The 23,651-nt window shown below is 48.9% G+C and overlaps 1 protein-coding gene across 14 annotated transcripts; it reads right to left on the bottom strand.

Annotated features, from left to right (window-relative positions):
- Window positions 1-1,760: 1,760 nt before the first annotated feature.
- On the bottom strand, window positions 1,761-9,423 carry PRKAG3 (protein kinase AMP-activated non-catalytic subunit gamma 3). Of its 14 annotated transcripts, none has more exons than XM_055397611.2 (14): window positions 8,677-8,731; window positions 8,244-8,301; window positions 7,589-7,744; window positions 6,909-7,294; window positions 5,952-6,033; window positions 5,670-5,728; window positions 5,523-5,568; window positions 5,180-5,234; window positions 4,869-4,995; window positions 4,570-4,738; window positions 3,450-3,487; window positions 3,138-3,284; window positions 2,548-2,779; window positions 1,761-1,969 (listed from the first exon to the last, which is right to left on the bottom strand). In XM_055397611.2, exons 1-13 carry the CDS (start codon window positions 8,710-8,712, stop codon window positions 2,663-2,665), a joined length of 1,476 nt encoding a protein of 491 aa, XP_055253586.2. In that variant the 5' UTR covers window positions 8,713-8,731; the 3' UTR covers window positions 1,761-1,969; window positions 2,548-2,662. The 14 variants fall into 14 exon arrangements, with proteins under 14 accessions (XP_055253586.2, XP_055253587.2, XP_055253584.2 ...); XM_055397612.2 differs by having other exon boundaries at window positions 4,570-4,735; XM_055397609.2 differs by having other exon boundaries at window positions 7,589-7,762; window positions 8,677-8,728.
- Between the last annotated feature and the right edge of the window lie 14,228 nt (window positions 9,424-23,651).

The raw sequence follows: 23,651 nt of genomic DNA, 5'->3' as shown, positions 1-23,651 counted from the left end.
TTTGAGCCGTGTGGGGCATTGCTCAGAGACAGACCCTGCTACACTCATCCTAGAGCTGGGCAAGACAGCTCTCCCCAGGTCCCCAAGGACACTCACTTGGGACAGTGCTGAGGGCACCCCCATCCCATCCTCCCACTTGAACCCAAGACCCAGGACCTTTCTAGGTGCGGCCAGAGCAGAACCAGCGCTGACCCACTGGTTATAGCAAAACAGGAAATGGAAGTTGAATGTCTGAGAAAACGCCTTCACTTACTGCCTGACTCATCAACACAGATGGCCCCACTCTGTTGCTCTGTGAGGTAAACAGGGTAGGATCATATTCTAGAAACATTGACCTCTCCCCCACCACTGCCACTGCAACAGCAGACCTGCAGTGTCTGTTATCACAGGGGAGGGGGTGACACAGCAAAGCCCAGCCTGACTCAATGGGGCAGATGGCAAGAACTCAAGATGCTTACAGTGCATTTGGAAGAATATATGACGGGCTAGAGCAAAAGGCCCCTTCTTTCCCCAACTGCGTGAAGATTCCACAGGCTGGTGGGAGTTGAGGAAGCAAAGAGACTATAGACTGACGTTTGACGGGAGGGATGAGAAAAGGGCCCTGACGAGGGAGCAGTGTCTGAAGTGAGAGGGGAATATGACAAACACCTCGGAGAGGTTCAGAGACGATAAGGGTAGGAAAGCCCTGGGCTCCACGTTTCCTGGGTAGAGGCTAGGAGAACAGGAAAAGTTAGGGTAGACCAGACCATTTGCTGTCTGTCTCAGCAGGTGGGCTTAGGATGGTCCCACAGAGCTCCCTGAAGTCTAGAGGGCTGTGCGACCAGGAGCCAGAATGTCCTCACACCCCAGCAGGCAGACCCAAAGAAGCTTCATGGTGGGGAGGGAGGGGGCACCTAGCAGGGGCCACACCCACTGGTGACCAACCAAAGGACAGTCACATGGAAATGGGGATGTTCCAGCAGGTGCTGGCATGGGTGGATGATTGATGGCTGATGAGCAAAGTCTTACATCCCAAGCCTCCCCCATCACTGAATTTAACCCTGAGAAAAGGTGGGAGGGGAACCCCAAATTGACTGAGATTAATTTCTACCACCTGGTGAAATGGACTTCATAAAAGAAGTTACATTTGGTGTTAGAAAAATTGTGTTTCTTACAGGTTAGAATTTGGGGTCTGAGTTGTACCCAGTACATAAGTAACTAACATTTTCTTTATAATTTTGTTATAAACAAACGATGAAAAAGACATTTCGGTGGAATAACACTCCATATGCAACAGAAACGCCACTTGCAGAGTTTGTCAATTACAGATTTTCCTTCATGTCTTTGAATTCAGAAAGGACGGCGGGGGGGTCTTGCCACGAGTTCAGATCAGATGACCATAGCATTTTCTGAGTGAAAATTATAAAATCTGAGTTCATGGGCTGTTTATTTCCTTTTTGTTGTCTCGATGGTTCATCCTCAGTGATCCAAATGCAGGCCCTCCCTGGGGACTGAGAACACTGCTCGATGGTGAGAGCTAAGGTTGAGAATGGAGAGGGAACCCCACTCCAACTGGCAGCTCTACAAAACTGCTGCTCTGTGGGGTCCTGCAGGCAGCCCTGAAATGCAGTGCTGGGGGAGCAGGAGGGCAGTGACAAAGTCGGGAGGAACCGCTAGAGCAGTGTCCATGGGGGAAGCACACGTGGGACTCCAGGAGCTGGGGGCATGATGCCAGGTAATCCAGAAGTGGAAGAATCCAGAGCCCCTGCCTGAACTCCAGAGCCCCACTGGGGCCAGGAGAGGGAGAGCGGTGTGGGTGGGTGGCAGGGAGCAGTCAGCCCCAGGGTAATCCTAGTGCCTCTGATTCCAAGAGCTCTGGGCTTGACTCAGCTGTTCTCTTTAATTTCATCATTCATGGTGGACCGGGCATTCCTGAGGGCTTCTGGGAGCACAGGCAGGGCAGGGGGCAACTGGGGAGGGCTATAGAAACCTGTGAGGGAAAGAGGAAGACTAAATAAGGAGGGGAGGTTGCCTTTCCGATAGGAGAACCTCAGTCTTGCCATCCTTTGCCAAGCAGGTGGAACCTGTGCCCCCACTCTCTGCAACCCCCTCGCAAATGTGCTGCCAGGAAAGAGTGTGAGATCATGTCCAGTGGACTGCGATGATTACTTAGAGAGATAAGCTCTCTCCTTTCAGCCTTAGTTCTTACTGGGTGTGGAAATTCCATTCAACCCAGGTTTAGTAACTGGCTTCCTCCCAGTGGAAGCCCAAGCAGGCGGAAATTGACTTGTGAGAGGGCGGGTCAATTTCCCCGGGGGCCCCTGAAGTCACATTGCTGCCCTTGCCTTTGCTCTGGCCCCTGTCCGCCCCTTTTGTGAGGGCCTCCTTCACCTCAGCTGAGAACGGGACAAAGCAGTGGCCCGCAATGGGACACTAGCAGTTTTCATGAGGCTGCTCAGCTCTGAACTGGGCCCCTCCCTTCCTCAGTGGGGCCCCCATCTGAGGTGTGGGTTCCCCGGGGAGTCTGAGGGGCTGGGGCTGAGGTCAGTGGTACAGAGCAGAGCCTACCTGAACGAGAGCGGAACCCACAAAAGGGGGTGGGGGAGGAGAAGGCCGAGTCCCTGGCTCCCTTCACTGGCTTCCAGGTGTGGAAGGTGGCCCGAGAGTGAGGACTTGGACTTTCTCAGGCCCCAAGGGCGTCGATGCCAGCGGGGCTGAGCACTAGAGCTTGAAGGATGTCGGAGAGGGACACCACGCCCAGGAGGTGCTGGGTTTCATCCACAAGCACCAGCCGGTGAACCTGTGGGCCCACAGAGGTGCAGTGAGGGGGCGGCGCTGTGTGGCTACAGCAGCCCATGAGGTTGACACCAAGAATCAGGGACAACAGTTTAACATAACTGGAAGAGCAAGAGAGTGTTTCCTAGTAAACTAGTGTCTCCCAGTTAGCAGGAGCTCTGCCTGCCTGGGGTGGTCACTGGCTGGGGCCCTTAGCACGAGGGCCCCAAGGACAGGACCTGTCACTGGCCAGTGTGGACACCGAGAGCTTGGCCATGTGATGGGAGGATGGGGCAGGTGCCTGATGGATAGAGTGAGTTGGAGTTGCTCATGAGAAGGCTGGCCTCGCATATTAGGAGCGTGTCTGAAGGGGCATGGGGTACCTGCTCCCGGGCAATCCGGTCGATGACTTCCCCCAAGGTCTCGTGGGGCTGGCAGGATAGGACTCCCTCTAGACACAGCGTCCTCCGCCTCAGTGCTTCTCCCACACTTATGTCCAGGTGGTTGTACGTTTGTTGCGCTGCCAGGTGCTGGGCAGGGAGGGAGCAATGCTCTTCGTCAGCCCTCAGCCAGGCTCCAGCCCCCCCAAGGCTCAAGGATCCCCTGGTCATCAGATGCTCCCTCCCCCATGGATCCTCACACCACAGGCTCCCTGTGGCACCCCCAGCTCCTCCTCCATCCCCCCAGGCACTTACAATCACATCAAAGCGGGAGTAGAGGCCCACGACCTGTCCTGCAGGAGTCGGAGAGGCAGGGGGGAAGGTGAGAGAAAGACAGGGGAAAGGGTCAGGTCAGAACTAGGATGCTATACAAGGGCCTAGCGTGGGCTTTCAGAATGAACTCAACATCCTCCCCACCCCTCCAGGTTACTGGCATCAGGCTGCCACCGCCCTGAACCCAGGGATCAAACAGTGTCTCAGAGACGGACACCCGACACCATGCCTCCCAATGAGATGAGATATGAGTGTGTGACATCGCTTCTGAGATAGTCTAGCCTCAAATGTAGAGCCTGAATCGGCGTGAGCCTTCAGATCTAATTTTCAGCTTACAGGAAACAGGAACAGAGGACCAGCGTAAAGGCCATCTGCAGAAAACGCACAGGCAGACCTCTGGGAACGGGACATGCTACAGGACCCAGGCTTCCCGTCATCAACGCCATGAAAATTAAGCGGGGAAGGAACTGTTCTAGAGTAAAAGACACTTTAGGGATAAAAGAAGCAAATCCAAAGCATAGACCTTAATTGGATCCTGATTTGAACAAATCAACTGTAAAAAAATTATTCTTCAGAAAAATGGGGAAATGAGAGTTAGGCTAGGATTTTAGATAACATTAATACATTATTCGTAATTTCATCAGGTGATGTAGGAAATATACTTATTTAAGAGATGCAGATGAAGTGTTGAGGTGAAATGACATGATTCTGTACTTTAAATTACTTCAGCATAAAAAAAAGAGGAAGAACTGGTTATGGCAGTGTGTTAACAGTAGTTAATCCAGGTGGATCCATGAGGTTCATTACACAGTGTTCTCTACCATTTTTATACATTTGAAATTTTTTGTAATTAAAAATAAAGTAAAACATTTCCTGATAGCCAAATTCATTATGCTAATTTTTAACTTTGAAGCAGTTTACAGCTGATTCTCAGAGCAAGAACCTGATGTCTGGCTTAGAGAGGCTAAATAATTGATCCAAGGCTCAAAGCAGGCAGAGACTTCCAGCCCTGACTCCATCCTGGGTCTCGAGCTAAGGTCACATAGACCCCGGCTCCCCACAGCCCCACCCCAGCCAGAATCCCCATCCTGGATGTAGGTACCAGCTTCATTGATCACCGGCAGCGCAGACACGCGCCGGTCCACAAAGATGTCCAGCGCAGTGAGGATGGGTGCCGTTTCCAGCACCACAGCCAAGTCTCGGAATGTGCCGATGCCCAGATCTTGGATGGTGCGGGAGAGGAAGGAGGGCCGGGGCAGCAGGGTGCCCTGCTTGGGTTGCAGACAGGTAGGGTTCAGGATGGAGCAGCCCCCAGGGGGCTCCCAGCTGCCCCCTCCCAAACCCGAGGGCAGAAGCGTTCTCGCCCCTCTGGTGGTCCCCGGAGGCTGTGCCCAGGCTCACAAAGATGTGCAGGAACTTGAGAAGCCGTTTGTGTGTGAGGATGTGCAGCACGGCGCCTGAGACAGGGTCCAGGACTGGCAGGCGGTGGATGCGGTTCTTGATGAGGGTGTAGACAGCTTCGAACAGGCTGCAGAAGTGGGAGCGATGAGGCTGGGGCCGCCTGGGGAGAGGTGCCCTTACCCCAGCCCCGGGGAAGGAGGACAGGGTGCCGAGGCGGCCTTATCTGCAGTCCTCCAAGAATGAACGGAGGAGCTGGCAAGGGGGGTCTGTGCAGGGCAAGGAGGCTCAAGTGGTTGTCTGGGGACGCTTACCTGTCACTGGGAGAGATGGAGACCAGAGGCTTGAAGCAGCCTTGAAGGTAGATCTCTGCAGAAAAGCAGAGTCAGGGCAAGGGAGCTGGTCTGTCTCACCCAGCAGCCCCCAGACTATCTCCCCTCTTTTGAGTCCTCTGAGCTCTCTATTACCCTTCCCCTGCCCCCTCCAGGAACTCCCCCCTGCCCATCCTCTACACCGGGTCCTTGACACCACACACCCTCTCAGTTCAGTTCAGTTCTGTCGCTCAGTCGTGTCCAACTTTTTGCGACCCCATGAATCACAGCACGCCAGTCCTCCCTGTCCATCACAGCCCCTTTGCAGGACCCTTAACCCACTCACCCCTCCAGGTCTCAATCTTGTGTTCTTCAATCTCATAGATCTGGACCTAGAACATCAACAGAACTCCCCAAGTCAGATGTGGGCTCCCTGAACTCCCTCCGCCCCAGTCCAGATGGGTGCCCCCAGGACACTGAGCCCACTCCTCACCAGCGGGGACCGGTAATAGCGATGCAGAACCAAGATGAAGTCTGTGATAGTCAGCATCCCTGTGGGGGTGGGGGAGGGGAGAGAGAGATGTGGGGTTCACCCTGGGCCCTGTGGCAGGAGGCAGGTGGAGGGCTCAGCCCCTTCTCCATCAGCTGGTCATAGCTGTCCCACATATGGGGGTCCCAGCCAACCTGTTCCCCCCAAGCCAGGGCCCTGCCCCAGAGCTCAGCCCCAGAATCGCCCCACAAGGTCCCCCTTTTCCCCTCCCTGGCCCCTCCTCACCCACGAAGCTCTGCTTCTTGCTGTCCCATAGAGGTGCGGCCCGGACGCCATTGGCCACCAGGGCAAAGAAGGCCTTCTTGATCTGAGCCACAGGGAGAACAGTTGAGGGTGAGTTGCTCACCACCTGTCAGAGTCCACTGTCCTGACCAGGGGCCTTCCAAGGGGCCTTCTCACAGGCCCTCCACTCCAGGAGCCGGCCTGCCACTTGACACGACCCTCATGGGCACATTTGCTACAGAGATAAGGCTGCAGGTGACCGGGGGCATTAGGTGACCCCTTAACAGGCACACCAGGTCGTAGGAGACAAACCCAGTATTTCTACATCAAAGTCCTAAGTGTACAGATGCACACAGAATAATTTGTGCCAATCTAAATACTAGAGGTGTAATGATCTGATATTTACAAAGTATTTTTCTCTAAATATATTTTACATTGACTCATTTTGGCCTCATTGGAAGCAATACTATCCATATGTGCTGGTTGTAGCTTTCTAACACATATCAAAATAAATACAAAGCTACTAAATTAAATATTTTTGTTCATATACCGCTAGAATCAAAGTGAACTGTGGGTCATAGATATACCTTGTTTCTCTCTCCACTACACTCTGGTCTTCGATACACAGTGAGAAGAAAATGCTTTCTATACAATTCGGGGTGTGAAAAATGCTCCCATCATCCTCGATTGGCCCAGGAGTCCTCTGAAACTTGTAGGGTAAAGCAGGCATTCCTATCCCCATTTTAGAGATGAGCGAAGTAAAAAGACCTACCCCAAACCCTGTAGATACTGAGTTGTAGAGCTGGGATGACAATTAGGGGGTGCACACAGAGAGCAAAAGCTCCCCTCTCCCGGTCTCCATGGTGCCAAGAAGGAATTCTGGAAGGGGCATGCAGCCGGGCAGGGCTGCAGGGCATCCTGGGGGCTGAGCATGCAGGTGGGGCAGAGCGGCGGCCTCACCTGCAGCATGGTGTCGAAGATGACCAGCTTGGAGCTGGTTGCCATGGCATCGTAGCAGGTGTGCTCCTGCATGAAGTGCATATAGACCTGGGCCCCTGGCTTCCGCAGCTCATCGTCCCAGCCGAGCCTGAGCACCGGCCCCTGCGGGGATGGGCACTGGGCCAGCCTCTCTTCCGCCAGGCCGAGCTCATCTCCCCATGCTGCTGGGGCTGAGAACTCTATGCCCAGATCCAGATCGTCTGTGCTGGAGCCGGAAGTGGAGGCTGTACAGTCAGCGGGGAGGCTGTCTCGCTCTGCTGTGGGGGTGCCCACTCCGGACAAGGGAGTGGCCTTGGGTAATGTGGCCTCCAGCCCGGTGGACTCAGCAGCTGGCCTGGACTGGGGACCTGTTCATGGGGAGAGGACAGTAACTCCATCTTCCAAAGCATGTTCCCATCTGTTGTCTCCCTTCATCCTCAGAGCAGTGTGGGAAGAGTCACATCAGAGGGTGGCTCTGTCCTGAGCTGGCCACACTGGGCCCCTGGATCAGCACTGCAGTTGCCCTCTCTCATGTGGGGAAACTGAGGCCACAGGATGTCATGCGTCTGTGTTATGGAGGGATCCAGGGCAAGGCCAGCTCCAATCTCAGGGACTTCCCACTACCCCCAGTCCCATCTCCCCAGAACTGGCCGTGGAATCACCTTCCTCCAGGCCAGGCAGCTCCCCTTCCTCTACATCCTCCTGGCTTGTCCATCTTGAGACCTTGGTCCCCTGTTCCCCAAGGCTTATTTCTGCGCTGGTGGTCATGGCTGGTGATGGCCATGAAGTGCTGTCTCCTTGCTCTAGGAAGCTCATCTCTGGAAGAGGAATGGGACCTGTTCGGTTAATGGGGAGGACACGACTGAGCGACTGAATTGAACTGAACACAATAAAACAATTGAAATGTTATTAGCAATAATATTCAATATTTGCAAACGTCTAAAGGTCTTTTCCTCCAATGTATTTCTCATTCAAACCTCATAGCAATCTTATAAGGGAGGCATTAGTATCATCCCTATTTTACTAACAAGGGACCTGAGATCAGAGAGGTTAAGCAATTTGCCACAGATCACACAGCTAACGCGTGATAAAGTCAGGAGGCTCCAAATCTTCAGACTCTAGATCCACCCACCTCCTTTCTTCTTCTGAAAGAGGAAGGAGGAGAGAGGGAAAAGGAGGAAGAAGAAGCGAGTAGGAACAAAGAAGGAAAAGGAGACGAAGACAGGCTAGTGATGTGGGGGAGATTGGGAGCCTAGAGACGTGGGAGGAAAGGAAGTGGAAGAGGCTGGGCCCATGAGGAGGGGCAGCCCCACCTACCTTGATGCTCGGGTCCCCCAAAGCTGCTCCAGGAGGGGGTCTGTGTGGAGAAGAGTGACTGAAGGGGTGGGGAGAACATCCTACACTCAGAACCACAGGAGCCGCCCTTCCCGCCACACATACACAATCACACACCCCCCCCCACAAACACACAAACACGCATCCCACAGATACACATAAACACATACAACCTCCCCAGACACTTACATACACTCAGAAACTCGCATACTTAACCCTCCCCAGACACACACACAGGCACATAGACGCACACCAAGAATATACACATGCAGACAGCCTCCTGCTCCTATACACGGAGAAAATCGTGGTTAAACATGTCCACATGTACGCACACACGCACAGATCCATGCGGCAGGGTGCTCTCAGCCCTGTGGCCTCAGCTGCCCCAGCTCACGGCCCCCCGGGACCCCGGTACCCTGCGCAGCGCGTGCTCCAGCTCCGCGGGCTCCATGAGCGAGTGCGCAACACTGTATCTGGGCAGCACTATTCTGGGCCCGGCCCCTGGCACCCTGCCCTCCCGGATCGGGTTCTCTCTGATTGGGTGTCAGGCACTGGGGAGGAAGGGGTCCACCCGCGCAGCTGCTCCAGCCTTGAAGCCTGGGGGCTGCTGGGGAGGTGAAGGGAGGGGCGCACCTGGAATCTTGATGCCTGGTTCTGTCTGCCTCCTGGGTGTCCGATGATGGGAGAGAAGGACGCTGCTGTGAGGGGACGGTGGGTGCTGGGGTGGGAGGAGGGGATCTCTCAGAACCCTGGGGTTTCTTCTCTGAGAGCCCCTCTCATCTTTGTCAGGTGCCAAAGGAGGAAAAACAGAGGCAGTTGAGCTGAACTCTCTTCCTTGTACAAACCAGGGTCATGGGTGGTGCTGGAGTTGGAAAGGGCAGGTTGCAGCCGGCTGGCAGGTTGGGGCTAAGAGGTTTGTGGGTGGTCCTGGGAGAGTGGCCAGTGTGTGTCCAGGTGTCACTATTCGAGTCCCAGGGGCCTGTTCTTCTCTAGGTGAAGGAGCTGGAACTGGATGGTTCAGGCAGGTGGGGAGTCCTGAGGATCACCTTGATGGCATGTAGTGGGCTTGCACTTGTCTCCAGTGTGAAAGACACCTGTTTGTACCTATGGAGGTAGATCCAGGTGTGCAGGAGCCACTGTCCCCTCATTCAGCTGTGTGCGCTGTTTCTCTGTCTCCCGGGGCCAACAAGATCCCAGCTGGCTCTGGAGGCTGCTCCCCCCGCTTCCTAAGCATTCCTGGGGCCTGAGTCAGTGTCCAAATTGGGAATGCTGACCCAGCTGCTCCAGCTCTCCTCTCTGCCCCCCTCCCCTTCCTCGTCTCTTTCCAGCCTCTTCCATCCCTGTCTCACTGTGAGCTGAACGGATGCTCAGTAATGGGTTACTGGATTTCTTGCTGATTTAGTGAACATATTTCCCATCATCCCTCAAAGCCCCTGTACTGCCTATGGGGATGGCGGAGGAGAACAGAGCCAGGAAGAGGCTTGCCTGACATGTGTGTCTTGGTCAGTACTGGGGATGGGTGCAGTTCCCCTTCTGCAGGGCCCCTGAGGCTTGTTCCTGTTTGGTCCCAGATGATGGACTAGCAAAGGCACAGCCAACGGGACATTTCAAATGGGGGAAAGGTCACGTGGACCATCCCTGGAGATAGGTAGTGCCTCAGTCCTGTAAAGCCCCATCCCCTTATCCTCTGGACCCCTTCACAGCCAAGCCAGATACAGAACATGTGCAGCTTACACCACTGCCTTCTCCTGCAACACCTCATTCTCCCCTTAACTCAGACATGTTTCACCTGCAAGACCAGAAGCAGGGCTCCTCTTCCAGTAAAGTCTCCCTTGATTGTGTCACCCTTATTGCGCTCAGTCACTCAGTGGTGTCCGACTCTGCAACTCCATGATCTGCAGCACCCCAGGCTTCCCTGTCCTTCACCATCTCCAGGAGTGGTCGTTCGCTCAATCATCCTCATTGCACTGATCCTATAGCCATGCTCTGTGCGCACATCTCAGTGTACACTGGGCTGGCACTCACATAATTATTCACATGTGAATGTCTTTTATATCTTAGTAAACACTGGGTACCTTGATGACCACACTATATTGGTCGGATGTGAGGGAAAATCTGTTTTGGGGTCAGATCAACCTTGTTAAAATTCTTGTTCTGCCATTTGACCTTGGAAAGCATTGCTTGTTTTCTCTAAGCATGTTTCTGCGAATGTAAAATGAGGATAAAAACATTCTGTGCCAGACACTGCCAGTTGCCTCCTAATAACTCTTTCTCTCTTCTTGCTTTTGTAATAGAATCACTTGAATTTTAACTGGAATGGCTACCTATAACAAAGACCTGTTCCCAGCCCTTACAGTAAAATATGGCCTTGAGAATTAATTTGACCCATGTGAGTGGTAATGATGGGAGCAACTTCTGCATCAGGCCCTAAAAGAAAGAGCACGGGTTCCTTTCCTCCTCTGATGGCTGGAATGCTAATGTGACGGCAGGAGCTAGAGCAGCTATCTCACAGCCAAGAAGGAAAACTTTTGTTCAAGGTTTCAGAGTCACCCTTCCAGGTTTAGATTGTCTGGAGACTGCAACACTAGAGAAGTAAACGCCTTTGTTTAAGTCATTCTTAAACTGAGTGTTTGTTATAGCAACCAAACATGTATTCTAACTAATGCAAAATCTGATATCTGGAAGTGACACTGCTTCAAAAGCCTAAAACAAGTGGCATTGGTTTGGAAATTGGACTTCAGGTAACAAAGAAAACTATTGCACGCTGGTAAGCTGGTGACCATTGTTATGTTACAGCAAAACATATGATCTGTCATCTATGATGCCATGAAAGGTCATCATATGCTAACAGAGCCTGTAACTCATGGAAACTAGCATGTATTGGCTTCTGCTGGCTGCTACAGACAAGGTCCTATAAGAGAAATGCACTCAGGCAGTGAGTTGTAAAGTGGTGGCTTGAAAGAGGCAACCTTAGCAAGGGTTCTAAACCTTTCTCGAGTGCACCCAATTCTGTAGATAATGGAAACCAGTCCCATGGGCAAAACAGGAAAGTTCCCTGGTGACTCAGATGGTAAAGAATCTGCCTGCAATGCAGGAGACCCAGGTTCGCTCTCTCATGGTTGGGAACCCCATCCCCTGGAGAAGGGAATGGAAAACTCACTCCAGTATTCTTACCTGGAGAATTCCATGGACAGAGGAGACTGGTTGGCTACAGTCCATGGGGTTACAAAGAGTCAGACACGATTGAGTGACTAACACTTTACAACCAAGCATATTTTTTTGACGACCTCAAGGTAGCCACCAGCAGTTCAAAAGAGAATGGGAAGAATGCCAAGTCCAGAATAATCAAGCAGGAAAATGATGAGACCTTTGGCTGTGGTTATACAAATATGAAGTCAATCAGTAGCCTTGGGAGATTTTGAGGGTGTAATATTGGCAGAGAAACTATAAGCCTGGTCAGCAAAAACTGGTTTGCTCCCCCACCCACCCAGTTGTCCCTAGCCCTCGAAATCTGTACCAGCAGAAAGAGGGCTGTGTAAGGTCTGCAAGGATGGCCGTGTTCACCAACAGCCTAGGGGATGTTGTGTGAGAAATAACCTCCAGGAGGCAATGGCAGAAGCCAATAGGAGAGTATAAAGCTTCCCTCCCAGACAGCAGGACCGGTAGTGGCTGGATGAGCCACCCTAGAACCGACTCCTCTCTGGGGAAGCCATGCTGCAATTCCTGTCCAACTGGATTTAGTTATTGCTAAAGATCAGGTGACTGCCCGGTGTTTGCCATTCTTTGTGTTCTGGAGTTTATCCTGTTCCCCCTCCCCTGTTATCTCAGGGAGGGGGAGGGCCAGATTACCTGCCTTTTGGTTCACAGGGCTCTAGACTCTGAGGATGCCATCCATACCCAGGCCCTCACATATTCTGAGTTCTGAGCTGGAGCTGAGTCTAGATGGAACTCTGTCTTGCCTCTCTTCATTGTTATTATTGTTCAGCCCCCCCAGTCATGTCCGATTCTTTGCACTCCATGAACTGCAGCATGCCAGGCCTCCCTGTCCCTCACTGTCTCCTGGAGTTTGCCCAAGTTCATGCTCATTGCATCGGTGATGGCCTCAACTCTGGCGGCTCAGACGGTAAAGAATCTGGCTCTCTTCAGAGGGTGCTAAATGCAAGGTAGAGTGACGGGTGGCCCAGTATGGGCTCTGGTAAAGCAATAGTTATTTTCCCCTTCTTCTTCCTCTACTGGCAATTCCCCACAGTTTAAATGAAGTATAGGATTATATTTCCCAGCTTTCTTTGCAGATAGCGTGGCCATGTGACTAAGCTTGACCAATGGGATCTGCACAGCAACGTTATCTGCAACCTCTAAGGATGCCCTCAGGAGGAAAGGGCAGATTTTCCTCCTCCTACTGACTGGAATTATGATGTGATGGTGGGAGTTAGATTGGTCATTTCAACTTGTTGGTGGGAGAATTGAGGTTGAAAATAATAGAGTCTCATCCACTCCCCATCTCTGACCTGTTGTGTTATAAAAAGAAATGAACATCTATCTTGTTTAAGACACTAATCAATAGAAACTTTGCTACAGCAGCCAAGCCTCTGTCTAACTAATGTATTTACCCGGCAGGATCAGGGTAGGGTGATAAATTACAAGTGTATATAATGATGCTTTATATGTATGCAGTGCTAAAGATCTGCCAGACACTGCAAAACACGTTGTGGGCAGTATCCCAGGCAGTCCCTCACAACCCTATGTGGTAAATGCTTTACTGCTATGATTATACAGATCACAAGATCAAGGCACAAGGGATTAAGTCACTTGATCAAAATCCCAGAGCTAGTGAGATGAAAGTGAAAGTCGCTCAGTCATGTCAGACTCATTGAGACTCCATGAACTATACAGTCTATGAAGTTCTCCAGGCCAGAATACTGGAGTGGGTAGCAGTTCCCTTCTCCAGAGGATCTTCCCAACCCAGGGATTGAACCCAGGTCTCCCACATTGCAGGAAGATTCTTTACCAGCTGAGCCACCAGGGAAGCCCAAGACATTGCCCAGGGTCAAACCCAATGTTTCTGAACTAGCACCACACTCTCCGCCACTAAGCGTAATATAAATGAAGCACAGGCCTGTCATGTAATATATGCTCAGTAAGTGGTTACTATAATTACTGTCTCACTACCTGCTTCTAGTCCCCCTAACCCTCTAGCTACAAGGTTCTGAAAGCAGGCAGGCTGAGGGTGGGAGAGGGTCGGGGGGATCTCTGACTCTCCAGTAGTCATCTCGTGGTGGCACCGAGGTTGGGATGGAAGAGGGCCAGGCTGGGGCACACACCAGCACTGCCCAACACTAAACTCATAGTGATTTTCCAGTTGTGAAAAAGGAGCTCCCACACCTGCTCTTGGGGCCAGCCCAGCCCCACCCATCCTCTTCCGCTGGGCGAATCAGCAGAAGGTACTGGCTTTGGTTGGGAAATAAATACTCCTTGGGTGTTAGAGTTTATTCTCTGGTAATGGTATCATATTTCTTGAAACCCTCCTTCTCGGCGCCATCTCAAAACTGGGTGTAATAAGGACACTGCCCTCTGACCCTACGGTGAAATTGGCCACCATCTCTGGATCGCTGATTTGTCTAGGATATGGGGTTGGGATTCTGTTTAAGTGTTATTTTTATATAAGAAGGAGTAAAGCAGCTGGAGGGGGTCAAGGATGAGTCCCCTTCATGCCAGTCAGCCAGACCCCAGCTCCTGTCCTGTGTGTGTGTGGCCGAAACCAAGCAGCTCCTATGCCAGTGTCCCAGGGACCTGGACTAAACCATCACCTTGTTACTACAATTTAGTCAGCCCCACAAACCCCATTACTGGGCCTTTTTCTGTCAACTGTTGGAGACCGAAATGTACAGATGGTGCTTTTGTCTACCCAGGATCCATTTCACCCCTCTTTTGGCAACCCCTCAAGTTTTCCTTCAGTGTACCACATTTCCTCCAATCTCAGAGCATCTGAATCTCAGAGGGGCTCACCCATCAGTTCCAGGAAGTATACAGCTGACTCAGATTTAGCCAATGAGCACATCAGATTCCCCTGACCACAGTGAAGAGGGATAGACTGAATCAGCCCAATAGAGGTGAATCCTGGGACTTCTGCTACAGGTAATGGGGACTCTTTCCCTGGGTTTGGAGCTGTGAGGATGTATGTGTGGAGTTTCTGCTACCACACACAGCAGAGCTGCTTGAGAATGAAGACAAAAAAGAGAATAAAAGAACCACGATATAATAAGAAAGATCAGGTCTTCCTGACATTCATTGAGCCCCTGGATCAAACTGTATCTGAAGACTTTATATTGTTTTTTTTTTTCTGTTACATTAACCAATGGAATCTTTTTGTTGTTGTTGTTTTTAATGCAGTTTGAATTGAGTCTTCTGCCACCTGCAACTGAAACAGCCCTGATACCAGATTTAACAAAGAAACAACCCTGAGACACTTGCAAAAGCTTCTGGGCATGATGTTCATTCACTGCACTTTCCCAAGAAAAAAGGGCACATTTGAAAACACAGTTAAGAGTAATCAACAAGATGTCAGGGGATAGCAGGCTAAGGGTTACTTTGATAAAATGCAGTAAAAGAAGAATCGGAATGGGACAAAGTTAGAGAAGGAAGGCCTCATAGAGAAGATGAGTTTGGACATAGAAATAATAATCATGACAACAGCAACTGTTTGCTGAACCCTAACTATGGACTATGGACTTTTGTCATTTTGCAAGGGTGACACTCCTCTAACTTTATTATTAGATCTCTGATGTCTGATATCTCCTTAAAGAGGGACCCAACCTATGGTTGTGAGAACAAGGCGTGTCTTTACGTGTCACAAAGAGCAATGCAAGGTTTTTTGGTGGTTTTTGTTTTACTTTTGGCTGAAAACAAAAATGCAGTTTTTTAAAATTTATTTTTATAGCTACTTACTTAATGGGCTTCCCTCATAGCTCAGTTGGTAAATCATCTGCCTGCAATGCAGGAGACCTAGGTTCAATTCCTGGGTCGGGAAGATCCCCTGGAGAAGGAAATGGCAACCCACTCCAGTATTCTTGCCTGGGAAATCCCATGGACAAAGGAGCCTGGCCAGCTACAGCGCCGGGGTCACAAAATGTCAGACACGACTTAGTGACTAAGTGACAGCAACAACAATGCCCCCATATTGAAAGCACAGCTAAATATTACATTAGGATTAAGTCCCATGTGGCTTTCAGCTGTCACAGAGTTGGCCATCTGGTCCTCTGGGCCAAGGGCCTGTTGGTGGTGGTCAAGTGGCCTCTGCTGTCAGGCCACTTGGGTCCAGCTGTGTTGCCTTGTATTAGTTGCTTAACCTGTCTGTGCTTTGGCTTCATCATCCCAATTATATTAAATTGGGAATATTAGTGCCAACTTCTTAGCATTGCTGTAAACCTCAGATGAGTTGGTACATGTAAAGTACCGGGAACGATAGTAACTGTGGGGAACTTCCCTGGTAGTCCAGTGGCTAAGACTTCCAGCTCTCAGTGCAGGGGATCTGGGTTCGATCCCTGGTCAGGGAACTAGATCCCACATGCCACGACTAAAGATCCTGCATGTTGCAAATAAGACCAAGTGCAGCCAAGTAAATAAGTAAATAAATAATACATTTAGAAACTAACAAATACTAGCTGTGCTTGGTAAACACTGGTTGTTGTCATGATGTGAAATGATCAAGAATCTTGCTGGATGTTAGGTCTGAATCGTGGGCGTGGTGAGATGAGACGCACTCATTTGGGTCCTCACCAGCTGGTAGGCTGCAGTCCGTGGGGTCGCTAAGGGTCGGACACGACTGAGGGACTTCACTTTCACTTTTCACTTTCACACATTGGAGAAGGAAATGGCAACCCACTCCAGTGTTCTTGCCTGGAGAATCCCAGGGACGGGGGAGCCTGGTGGGCTTCCGTCTATGGGGTCACACAGAGTCGGACACGACTGAAGTGACTTAGCAGCAGCAGCAGGAGCAACTATGGACTAGGCACCAAGTTAAGCAGTTGACATATGTGAAGGGATAATATTTTGAAATAATATCCAAATTGAGGGGTACTTCTTTCTCCCCAGTAGTCCTTTGCTCATTCGAGTTTCTCTGCTTATAGTCTCAAGGAAGAAATGATTCAATATAAAGAAGAACATCTTCTGACTTTTGAGTTTCCAAGTGATTTAGTCTTCTGGGAATATCTTTGACTTAAACAAAAGATTTGAGAGCTTTGACAAGCTAGGTTATTGAGAAACATATTTCACTAAAAATACTTAGTGAATAAAGAGAATCTTCTTAAAAGCATGGAAAAAATAAGATAGTAAAGACCAGGCCCAACTGAAAGGAAAATAGGCACACGGTGAAGTTAGCAAGAAAAGAGGTGGTTTTGCTCTAGGGCGGAGGCCCGAAAACTCTAGGATCTAATGCCTGATAATCAAGGTGGAGCTGATGTAATAATAATAGAAATAAAGTGCACCATAAATGTAAAGTGCTTGAATCAGCGCAAAACCATCCCCTACCCACCCGGGTCCATGGAAAAATTGTCTTCTGCGAAACTGGTCCCCGGTGCCAAAAAGGTTGGGGACCACTGCTCTAGAGCATCTGCCAATTCTAGCAAGAGCCATATGGGGTTATGGAAGCCAAGGACTCATACAAGTTGGGAGTATGTAGGAGATCCCATCTATTAAAAAACTGGGATCTCAAAAAAACCACATCCTCAACATGTACTCCAGAAGCAAACTAATTCTTACACAGGTTGGGAGTCGTGGTCTTCCCAGTCTGAGTGGTTCAGGGGGTGTCAAAGTTCAAATTTAGTTTAGGGTATGGCAAGGTCAGTTATGACCTCAAGGCCTGGCAGAAGCAAACAACAAATGTTCTCTGGAAAAAGTTATCTCTTCCAAAGCCACAAATAATTCCAACAACACCCAGCACATAGCTGAAAATAATTAGATATACAAAGAAACTAGGAATTATGAACAAGAGCCAGCATAAAATACACAGAGCAGGAATAAACACAGAAGAATTTCAGAAACTGGAATTACAGACACTTTATTTATAACAAATGCTTCTTTAATAAAATAGGAGACAAGTTTGAAAAAGCCTGGAGCAAATGCAAAGCTATAAAAAGCAGAAGACTTTTTTTTTTTTTTAAGCAGGGACTTCCCTGGTGGTCCAGTGGTTAAGAATCTACCTGCCATTGCAGGAGACACAGGTTACCCTTGGTCCAGGAAGATTTCACATGCTGCAGGTCAGCTGGGCTTGCACCACAGCTACTGAGCCTGTGCCCTAGAGCCCATGCTTCTCAACAGGAGAAGACACCGCAATGAGAAGCTCACGCGCCGGAACTAGAGAGTAGGCCCTGCTCGCCACAACTAGACAAAGCCTGCAAGCAGCCATAAAGATTAAATAAATAAGATAAAAACACAGAAACTTATTAAAAAAATTTTTTTTTAAAAAAAAGCAAATAGGAACTTCCCTGGTGGCTGAGTGGCTAAGACTCTGAATTCCCAATGCGGGGGCCCCAGGTTCAATCCCTGGTCAGGGAACTGGATCCCACATGCTGAAACTAAAGATTTGACGTGCTGCAACGAAGACCTGGAGCAGCCAAATAAATAAATAATTTTTTTAAAGCACATAGAACTAGAAATGAATGAGAAATACACAAATGAAAACAAAAACTTAATAAATGAGTTTAACAACAGATGAAACGCAGCTCGAAGAGAAAACTGAATGTTGGGTCAGGATTTACCCACACTGTAATACAGAAAGTTTAGAATTTTGTAAAAATAGGTATAAAAGAGAGTGAGAGGCATGAGGTTAAGTTGAAAAGCCTACAATATATTTAAGTAGACTCTCAGAAGGTGAGTAGAGAAAGAAAGGGGTAAAAGTGCTGTTTGAAGAGATTAGTTGATATTTTCTGGAATTGATAAATGATAATCATCACTAGATTTGAAAAGCCTATGAATCCCAAAGAGGATAAATGAAAGAAACTCACATGTAGAAACATCATAATGAGAACTGCAGAAAATCAAAAAATGTGAAAAAAATTACAGTCTAATAGTTGACTTCTTGGTAGAAAATGGAAACCCAGAACTGAGTACAGTACCTTCAGGGTGCTGAAAGAAAGCAACTTCCAACTTACAATTTTATACAAAGAGAAAATTTATAAGGAAGAGAAAAAAAATATTGTATGACAAGCAAAAACAGAGAGTTCATCTCAGGAAAGGAAATTTCTAAAGAATGTGGTTCAGAAAGAAAGTGATCCCATATGTTAGATATGAGAAATAACAAGGAAAATGGTTTTAAAAAAACAGATAGATCTAAATGAATCATAACTGCAGAAAACCACATTAAGCCTAAGAATTATAATGTCCTGTGAGATTAGAATTAAAATACTGCCAACCATAACATACAAATCAGAGGTGGTGAAAATGGAGTATATGAAGTATTTGAAAATCTCTGTGTTATCTGGGAAGAGGAAAAAGTTTTGATTAACTTTCAATTTTTATTTATTAATCATTCATGCTGTAATGTCTAGAAAAAGCCCTGAAAGAACAGAAACAGAGCTAGCAAATAAAAGAAGGAAGAAATGGGAGAGTAAGAAACAAAAGAACAAATGGGACAAATAGTACCTCTGAAGGATTTCAGAAGATAAATATGAAACAGAGTGACTTCTGTAGCCCCAAGAGGAGATAAAGATCTCGTGGTTTGGCAGGAAGAGAAGAGTTAGATGGGAAGCAAGGGTGAGCAGCTGTGGGTCCCTGAAGAGGGACAGCCTATCTTTTGCCTCCTCCCCGTACCCGCTGACCCCTCGCCTTGGCTAGTGTGTTAGGTATCTGAGAGCAGAGGTGGCCTGTGCTCAATTCCGAGATAAAATCCAAAGTAGGAAGTGTCACATGGTGTTATGTGGGGAGAGGGGCCCTTAGGTCACTTTACCGAGTTTCCCCAAACCCAGCATGGTAAGAGGAGCATTCCTTGGATTCTAGCATCCAAAAGCACTGCAGGAGACCAAGCTGTTGAAAGTCACATGACTTTGATCTAGCCTAAGAGGAGAGTCGGACACGACCGAGCGACTGAACTGAACTGAACTGACTGAACATCCACATGGCAAGAGTGTTTATTGTGAGATCAAGAGTGGGACAGAAACGGAGAGAGAGACAGAGACAGAAGATGGGCAGGAGCAACAGCACAACAGCGACCTATGTGGTCCATCCGCTAGGGATGACGGGGTGTGATGGATGCCTCTGTGGATGCCCAGGTGGACAGCTGACGACTGAGAACCCGAATACCTACTCTGGCATTCCAACCTCAGCTTCGTGTAAGTACTCAGAAACTCAGACACAAACCCAAGGGAGTTGAGGAGACCCTGATTTCATAGAGATTCAATTTCTCAGAAGGCAGGCTGTATCAGTTCAGGCACAAATCATAGAAAACTCAATTCAAATTGGTTTAAACAAGATGGAGATTTGCTGGTTCACTTAACAGGGCATCTGGGGGCAAGCTGGGCCCAGTGATCTTGATTCAGTGGCTTGGATATACTTCCCCTTGATCGTCTTAATCATGGTTTCCTCCGGTGCCAGCTTCAACTACTGAGATGGCAGCAGCAGTTTTGAACTCCTTATTGATGCCCGACCACACCCAGAAGAAATGAGACCATCTTTTCCTGTACTTTCTGTTAAGAGAAGGAAATATCTTCCAAACATACTCCGCAAACTTCTGTTTGTATCCTATTGGCCCAAACTGAGCCATGTACTTATTTTAGAACCAATCCCTATCACCAGAAGAACACAATTGACCTAAGACTCAGTTCAGTTCAGTTCAGTCACTCAGTCATGTCCGACTCTTTGTGACCCCATGGACTGCACCATGCCAAGCTTCCCTGTCTATCATGAACTCCCAGAACTTGTTCAAACTCATGTCCTTGGAGTCAGTGATGCCATCCAACCATCTCATCCTCTGTTGTCCCCTTCTCCTCCTGACTTCAATCTTTCCGAGCATCAAGGTCTTTCCCAGTGAGTCAGTTCTTTGCATCAGATGGCCAAAGTATTAGAGCTTCAGCTTCAGTCCTTCCAATGAATATTCAGGACTGATCTCCTTTAGGATGGACTGGTTGGATCTCCTTGCAGTCCAGTGGACTTGCAAGAGTCTTCTCCAACACCACAGTTCAAAAGCATCAATTCTTCGGCACTCAGCTTTCTTTATAGTCCAACTTTCATATCCATACCTGACTACTGGAAAAACCATAGCTTTGACTAGATGGACCTTTGTCTGCAAAGGTGATGTAAGACTAGTCAAGGCTCATCCTTGACTTAGATCGATCCTCCTAGCACCACGGCTGCTACAAAATAAGGAGGAATGGAGTGGATTCACAGGAAGACCACAACTACGGTCCTTCCCTTTAGTTGCCCAATATTCACACTCAGCCACCACGCTTCATCACACACACTTCAGAAACGCCCATACCTAATGAAATGTGCTTCGGCCCTACTGAAAAAAACACCATCCAAGCTTCATCTCATTACGTATACAGGTGCTGCTGCTACTGCTACTGCTGCTGCTGCTAAGTTACTTCAGTCGTGTCCGATTCTGTGTGACCCCATAGACGGAAGCCCACAAGGCTCCCCCATCTCTGGGATTCTCCAGACAAGAACACTGGAGTGGGTTGCCATTTCCTTCTCCAATGTGTGAAAGTGAAAGTGAAGTCGTTCAGTTATGTCCGACCCTTAGCGACCCCACGGACTGCAGCCTACCAGGCTCCTCCATCCATAGGATTTTCCAGGCAAGAGTACTGGAGTGGCTTGCCATTGCCTTCTCCGTATACAGGTGCAAACCCAGCATTTTCGGGAAATGCGCAGGTCTCTCCGTCAAGTCTGCTACAGGCACCTGGATTTAAGAGAAACCGGGTGGGGGAATGAAGTGATTGTTTCTTGTTACATTCATTTAGAAAACTCTGAGCCTCAGCCTCCTCAGCTTTTAAATGAGATTAAAAATGTCTGCTATGGAGGCTGTGAAACTGATTTAAACTAAAAAAAGACAAAAAGAAACCAATATGAGTTGTGTGTATTCATTTCTCACCTGCTGATTATAATAACCATGCTGCTTTTGCATCTGATATGCCAAAATCCCAGAGCTCAAAGTGATGCCCTTTGATTAGCAAAAGACCTATTATTTTCCCCTGAGATTAGCCCGTCCCCCAACTCCTTCTCTGAGCTTGAGTCTGTTCCACACACAGTCAGTTCTTTCATGTTGGGCTAGGGTCCCATGGCCCTGCTGCCCTTTGCACTAGCCACCCTCTCCATTGGCTGAGGTTGCCCCACTACCCACACCACTGCCTATGCCATTTCCTTACTCCTCTGACCACAGACCTCTGGGACTTCTGTCTCTCTCTTTGGCCAGTAGAAACTTTCCACCTACTTCAGATCAGCTGTTTCTAAATGGGTTCTCATAGTCAAACTTCTGACCCCTAGAAATATCCTTCATTCCCTTGTACCGGAGCCTTCTTCTTCCCAGAGTCTCAGGGTATGGAGTGCAGACTGGATTACAGTCAAGTACAGTCTCACTTCCTGGGCTTCCCAGGTGGCATTAGTGGTATAGAACCTGCCTGCCAATGCAGGCAGACGTAAGAGACTCACTTGGTCAGGAAGATCCCCTGGAGGAGGGCATGGCAACCCATTCCAGTATTCTTGCCTGGAGAATCCCGTGGAAAGAGGAGCTTGGAGGGCTACAGTCCATGGGGTCACAAAGAGTCAGACCCGACTGAAGAGACTTAGCATACATGCACACACGCAGCCTCACTTCCCACCTGGCTTCGCAGCATCCTCCAGCATCCCAGCCCTACTGCCCAGTACAGATTTCTTTCACAGGCTGTGAATTTGCCTCTGGGCTCGTTACCTGGCTTGCTTTCCCCTGGGCGCCTTCCCAGTCTACCTTCTTCAGGAAAGCCCAGCCCACCAGCTGCACGTGTTTAAAGGCCAATGACAGGCCAAGTTTTCTCCCGCAGAGCCCCTTGGTGGCATGCAAACTCAAGGGACTTCTGTCCTGAGAGGTCTGATTAGTCTACCTAGAAGCAGAGAGAGAGGTGTTTTGAGAAGTCTGGGCCTCAGCAGAGCTTCTGCTCTGCCCAGCCAACAGTATCTCCCTGCCTGTGTAATTTTCAGAAAATCACTTATGTTCTTTGAACCTTGATTTCTACATCCCTAAAATGGCTGAAACAGTGCTGAGAGAGAAATTTATAGCATTAAACACGTACATTACTAAAGGGGAAACGAAGAAGACGGGAAAGATATTTTTAGTCATACAGAAAGGTATTCAGGACACTGTTAAATGGAAAAGTTTAGTTGATAAGTTGTGTCCAATTCTTTGTGACCTCACGGACTGTAACCCACCAGGCTCCTCTGTCCATGGGATTTCCCAGGCAAGAATACTGGATTGGGTTGCCATTTCCTTCTCCAGGGGATCTTCCCAACCCAGGGATGGAACCTGAGTCTCCTGCATTGGCAGGTGGATTCTTTAGCACTGAGCCACCAGGGGAGCCCATATTTTATGGTAGTATATGCTATAGATACTATAGATATAATATAGATATATATTATATCTATATATAATATAGATAATTATTTCCCACTGAAATTTTTTATAGCTTAAAAAGACACCCATTACTGGTAATATACTAATGAGAAGTTTAAACAGTTTAAAACTTTAATTTTTATAACGTGAACTTAGATGAATCTCGAGGGGAATACAATAGCTTCCTCTGTTGCTACATTTTTTTCCTCATGTATTTAAAACTACTTTTGTGAGGGCAGGAGAGAGAGAGGAAGAGAGACGGAAACAGGGTGAGAGAGACGAATTTTCATCACCCGCTCAGTTAATGGAGGCTCCTAAAGGAACGCAGGGCTGGCATGGGAAAGATGCTCTTGGATACTGTCGGTTTGGTCTCTCCTTGCAATTAGCCCAGAGAGGTAAATGTCCTGCCCAGGGCCGGGCTAGGACACTGCTCGCCCTGCGTCCACACGAGCTCTCTCTCCTGAGCAGTTCTGCCCCTCCAGTCAGTCCTTTGGTTACCCTATTTCTGTTGGCAGCTGTCACTCTTTCTGTCCCTGTGGCTATCTCCTCCCTTTACTGGGTCTGAAGGGTGACTCGAATCTGCTCCTTAGGGTCTGGCGCCCTCTGCTGGCTTTGAGGATTCACCACAATCGTTAAAGGACCACCCGACCTGCACTGAACTTGGCAGCTCATTCATTCCCCAAAGTCATAGGGGAAACTGAGGCAGCAAGTGGGCGGAGTGACTGGATCCAGAACACAAAGCAAAGAAACTTCTTGGTCTAAGACTTGGGCCTTCTGACCCTTCTTTCTGCACTCTTTCTGGCACACCGTCGTTGGAA

The sequence above is a fragment of the Moschus berezovskii genome, chromosome 2 (assembly GCF_049115385.1).
Source record: "Moschus berezovskii isolate FMDL1 chromosome 2, NW_MosBer_1.0, whole genome shotgun sequence".
NCBI lineage: Eukaryota > Metazoa > Chordata > Mammalia > Artiodactyla > Moschidae > Moschus > Moschus berezovskii.
This window is presented reverse-complemented; position numbering and strand designations above follow the sequence as displayed.